General features: G+C 37.7%; 1 protein-coding gene across 1 annotated transcript in view; it reads right to left on the bottom strand.

The window, feature by feature from the left end:
- Positions 1-678: 678 nt before the first annotated feature.
- AGTPBP1 (ATP/GTP binding protein 1) overlaps positions 679-6,000 on the bottom strand; it is a 57,415-nt gene continuing 52,093 nt past the window's right edge. The window contains exon 25 of the mRNA XM_009885844.1: positions 679-856. Within this exon, the coding sequence (XP_009884146.1) occupies positions 679-856 (178 nt within the window). The remainder of the gene's footprint in view (positions 857-6,000) is intronic.

The raw sequence follows: 6,000 nt of genomic DNA, 5'->3' as shown, positions 1-6,000 counted from the left end.
AGTCATGTACACTTAAAAACACCTAACCTTTTCATATCAGACCACGCCTATTTTATGGGAAAGATTTTTTTTTTTCATCTAGTACTGTGGCAAAGCCATATAATCATCAGAAGCAAGAAACAAGTGCACCAATTCACACATCACTTTTTCATTTTTAATTTAGTAATTATTGAATGGTTCCAGAGCAGGCACTACATTACTTCAAACACAATCAAGTATCTTTGAAATAATGTTGAAAAATAACCTCTTCACCTCAGTATACACATGCGCATATACACACACATACACAAATTAATTTAGAAAATCTGTACATATGTATTTTTCAGGAAGCAACTCAAAGAACCGTACCACAAATAATTAGTTTCTGTACTCAGACACACCAGAAATTATAATCAATTCTTCTGAAAATAGGGTTTAAGGACACAAAATGCCATGCGGTGCTATTGAGTAGAAAATGAACTGGTAAATAAATTTATCTATTCAGTGCTAAAAGAAAACACAAAACTCCTTAAATAAAACAAGTACCAATTTATCAGAAATATTTATTGTCCTTGAGCTAGGCAGGGCCCAGTTATTTGTGTTTCTTTAAGCTTATCCCCTTGGTAGACAAAAGCAAAGAAGTTTATGACTATGAAAATCCAGGATACTTAATTTCCCATTATTGGCTGCAAAGATCGTTCAAGAAAGGAGTATCCTTGTTGAATCTGAGTCTGAAAGTCCATCTTCTTGACTAGTTGCCTCATAATCACCTGCATTATCAGCTAATTCAATGTCTTGGTCATCATTACTCTCTGCGCTGTAATCAACTTCTTCAAGAAAGCGAGGCTCATCTTCATCCAAAACGTATGTAGTGGGGCTGTAATGAACAAGAAGTTGCATGAACCATGTTAGAAGTTTTACTTGCAACAGCACATTCAGACTATGCCCTGTTCCTATCCTGACATACAATAATCCAAAAATTACCTCAGGAAAGGGGCAGTTTACCTGAAATCATATTGATTTTTTAATTGCACATAAAACAACTGGGAGCCAAAACCACGTTTGTAAGACCGTGAACTAATTAGTCAGTCATACACAACTTGTTACCCAAGCGTGCCATGACAAATTAGCTACACATTATAGACCTACACTAACGGCCTGTAAGAACTTAATGTAATTATAGCAGTATCAGAAGTTGTTGCAGAAGGATACAACTACATAAAGAAACATCAGTTGCTATAACTAAAAAACAGAGTCTAAAAATTCAATTGGGAAACCTCTGTGTTTTGTTAAAACACACATTTTACTGAAGAGTATTGTGAGCAGTTACACTGTATGTATCAGAGACAACAAAACAAGGACTCATGTTTACACCTACAACTAAGATTAAGTTCCTATCTGAATCACTTGACTCATGTCAGGTCCTCACACGCTTGCACACAGTTGAAACGTGTATGTTAAGCCGTGCACCTCAGAGGCAATGGATTTAAGGTACTGAGCCACTGCCCACAGAATGCTCTATGACCTTAACTAATAGCCTCCAAGAATAAGATGACTAACACCTTTAGTGTTAACTTGAGAAAGGTTAAAATACAACTTGCTGATCCTCCCACCTCCGTAGGACATAGAAAAAAAGAAAAAAAAAAAGAAAAAAGTGTTTTCCAGAGCCAGTTTTACTAACCTCCCTTGAGACATAAAAAGCTATCTGCTTAAAAGCATTAAGTATTCCTAAATACTTCTTAAGTGATTTTATATTCAGATGAAGTCCTAAGAGGGTTTTGTAATGCATTTTACCTAATAATCAAATCATACAGAACTCATACAAAACAGTGAGAGTGTTCTTATTGAGAAAGATCACAGGGTACTTGTAGGAATGTTTGCATATTAATTTTGACGAATTTTGTCTTAAGGCACACAACAACCTAGCTTGGCTGTGGCTTTTTAATTAAAAGGATTAATCACCGCTTCTTCCTAATTGCCTTTTAGGAGCATAAGTGGACCACCTGAAATCTGCAATGCAATCTCTCTTCAATATAAATAAATGTCACAGTATTATTTCGCTACCTGTAGCCTCAATGACACGCTACACTGTAGTGTTTTGTGCTGTTGACAGTTAATTCAAATATTGGGAGAAGAACAAATGAGAAGAATTCTTAGCCCTAACTTAGAAAAAATAGGACAGAAGACCTAAAATAGTAAGAAACTAAGTTATCAAAAATCAATTCAGTCACAGTCTCTGGATTTATGTTTAAAATAATCTGTATCACAGTTCACTAAATAAGCTCTTACTCATTAAGCCATGCAAAAAGGAATTCTCCACAAAACTAAACACTAGGGCAACAACCCACTATGTTGGTTAATGAACTGGGTGTTTAAAACAAATTGTTTCCATTTAGGAGAGACAAAGAGTGAGGAAAATAACCAGTATCTTTGCTAAGATGTGTCTTTCATTTTACAGGTACTCAACATACGGATACATGCTTTGCGTGAAGAACCTGCAGCAGAACCAGCAAAGGAATACAATTTTTCTGTGCTTTCATCCTGTGATGCTTTCCACCATTGGAAGTCACTACGTACCAACACTTCTAAGGAAAAAAGAGTTGGGGGGAGAGGTTTAAATGTTTCATTTATTTAAAGAACAAAATGAAAGGAACTTCACCAAATGTATCATATTCCAACAAGTGCACAGCTTTTTTGCAACTTCTGCTTCTAATCACTTAGCACAGGCATTGATATGTTGGCTTTTGTATGCAAGGAATCCACACTGCCATTGCAGGATAGACTGTGTAATTCAATTCAGAGGAAATGGAGCCATTAAATCTGAATGTTGGCCCAATATTAACTAGTAATTCTAAATACCGAAACAGAAAGCTACAATGACCTGTGCCAATGTTTATTAACCACTGACAATAGGATCTTAATGCATTACAGTAGTTGCTTATAAAAATTCATGTTAGTGAGGTATAATATAGAATAGTAAAGCTCTTAAAAAATTCTATCCACTCTTTTTAATAAGTGCCATTATCTGGAAATTAAACTCACATAGATAATCCAGTTTAAAATAAGCAACCAACAGAACCTATTTAAAAAAAAAATATAAAAATCAGGGAACCGGACACAGAAGCAAACCACATAGTTCACCTCTTCAAAGTGAGTCAGTTCACAACATATGAAGAGGGGGTGTCGCCCTTTATGTCCAGGACCAGCTGGACTGCATGGATCTCTGCCTGGGGATGGATGAGGAGCCAACCGAGACCCTATAGGTCAGGATTAAAGGGAAGGCAGGGACCAGTGATGTTACAGTGGGGGTCTGCTACAGGCCAGGAGTGCACCCTCAGCAAGTTTGCTGATGACACCAAGCTATGTGGCATGGTCAACACTGTCGGGGGGAGGGATGCCATCCAGAGGGACCCTGACAGGGTGAAGAGGTGGGAGCCTGTGCAAACCTCATGAAGTTCAACAAGGCCAAGTGCAAGGTCCTGCACACGGGCTGGGGCAATCCCAAGTGCAAATACAGGCTGGGTGGAGAACGGATTGAGAGTGGCCCTGAGGAGAAGGACTTGTGGCTGTTGGTTGATGAGAAACTCAGCATGAGCCAGCAATGAGCACTCACAGGCCACAAGGCCAACTGCATCCTGGGCTGCATCTAAAGAAGTGTGGCCAGCAAGTCGAGGAAGGTGATTCTGCCCTTCTTGGGGCAAGACCCAACTTGGAGTACTGCGTCCAGCTCTCAGCCCCCCAAGATAAGAAGGACATGGACCTGTTGGAGCAGGTCCAGAGGAGGGCCCCATGTAGATGATCAGAGGGCTGGAGAAGCTCTCCTACGAAGACAGGCTGAGAGAGTTGGGGTTGTTCAGCCTGGAGAAGAGAAGGCTCCAGGGAGACCTTATAGCAGCTTTCCAGTATCTGAAAGGGGCCTACAAGAAGGCTGGAAAGGGACTTTTAACAAGGGCATGTAGGATGAGGGGGAAAGTCTTCAAACTAGAAGAGGGAAGATTTAGAATAGATATTAGGAAAAAAATTTTCACTCTGAGGGTGGTGAGACACTGGCACAGATTGCCCAGGGAAGTTGTGGATGCCCCATCCCTGGAAGTGTACAAGGTCAGGCTGGATGGGGCTTTGAGCAACCCAGTCTAGCAGAAGATGTCCCTGCCCACGGCAGGGGGGTTGGAACTAGATGATCTTTAAGGTCCTTTCCAACCTAAACCATGCTATGATTCTATGATTTTTATATTGTCTTGAAAAACATACAGTGTATGTATTAAATACACATTTGTTATATTTGCATAAATTTATTTTACCTTGCCACTTATGTGTAAGCATGTAGGCATGCCCCCAACTTCTAGAAATTCAGCCACTGTGCACAATGTGTCTGATGCAACACATTTTAGACATTTTCTCTGGCATGTGTACTTTCAAAATTCTGATCTGAAACTGAAAGATGCTTTTCATTGATATTTTCCATTCAATAAAACAAAAATCAACGTTATAAATTACTTTCTCTATTCAAGAAGAGTACCATTAGAATAGATAAACAGATCTTATTTTCAAAGCTAAACAAACCTTTAATGTCAAAACTGGCCCTGAAATCTGCCTCATAATAATCTTAGTTTTCTACTACCATCCAGGACAATGCACCACCACTTGCCAATCACTTATTATTGAAAATAAGTATTACAATTATATTTATTATTTTTTCATTTTCCCTTTCTTGAGTCTATATTCCTTACAAAATGGTATCCCAGTCCTTTCTACATGGAAAGGAAAAACCCGTGTCACATACCACTCACATATATTTGCTTTCCCATGGCATGTTTTCTTCTGATGTAGCAAATGTTAACCTTGGATATTTAACTTTCCAGCAATCTTTACTCTAAAGGTTAGCATGAATCTGCAAAGCGTAATTATTACTCCACTGTTTTACTGAGGCTGGATCACAAAAAATGTAGAAACCAAAACACCTGAAAAAATTTCTTGCTGTTTAATCAAATTCTTTATTTGCCTCCCTGCTGCTCCCCACCCTCAGCATATCTTATGACAATATATTTTTAGCTGCCGTCATGCTGATTCTATGGGTTTTAATTTCCTAACTTTTCCCTTGGGCTGTTTCTAATTAACTTGCTCAATAATCCGTCATCCCCTACCCCTACACCTCCCGCTTTTTCTTTTAAAAGGAAACCATTATTTTTCTCAGGTTAGGAGAGGTTGTTTATCACAGAACTACAGTTCTGTAATGTAAGGGATGCCATAATCTGTGTATTTGCTTTGAAGATACAGCAGATAAAAGAGAATACTATATGAAAACCTGGAGTTTTGCATATTTTATTTAAACAGAATTTTGTGGGTAAAAAGATGAACTCCTAAACACCTGATTAATATACCTGATACAATACTGTGGTCTTCAGCTTTATGAAGAACTTTAAGAATATCCCTTTCATTTAAAAAAGAGTATTTCTACATCACCTGGCATTGAATACACTAAATTTAGGAATGAATACAACTTTTTTCTAAAACATATTTACTTTTTTTTTTAAATGACAATACCTTACTATGTTTTTTTCTTATTTATATTAATCCTCCAAACATATTAAAAAACCAAACTTATTCACTAACATGGTATATTTTTTCAAACTAAAATTTTATTTGTCCCTCAAAAGATATACTTGGATTTTTCATTATGACTCAATTACAGGGAAATTAATCCACAAGCCAGACACAACCATTACCAATATCAACCCCATGGAGATCAGCAGTTTTCTGAGACTACAGGGGAAGTGTATGCATTTTAAAACTTTGAAATAAAAAATTAAGAAATATTCCCTGCCAAACTATGGAGAGTTGCAGCTACTTGGGGAGTTGCGAAAAGAAGGAGAGAAAAATCTGAAGAACTAATGATTCCTTTTAAAACTGCATTACCAGGAGAGGGAAAAATTTAGAGGAGAAAGAGAGTCAGGAAATATCACAAAGGAATCGTTCCTCCATACTTTTCCTTTTAATTTCCCCTTAGGGTCTATGTTCTCT

The sequence above is a fragment of the Charadrius vociferus genome, unplaced genomic scaffold, assembly GCF_000708025.1.
Source record: "Charadrius vociferus isolate BGI_N301 unplaced genomic scaffold, ASM70802v2 scaffold235, whole genome shotgun sequence".
Lineage (NCBI taxonomy): Eukaryota > Metazoa > Chordata > Aves > Charadriiformes > Charadriidae > Charadrius > Charadrius vociferus.
The sequence above is the reverse complement of the archived record's forward strand: the minus strand, read 5'-3'. Positions and strand labels throughout refer to the sequence as shown.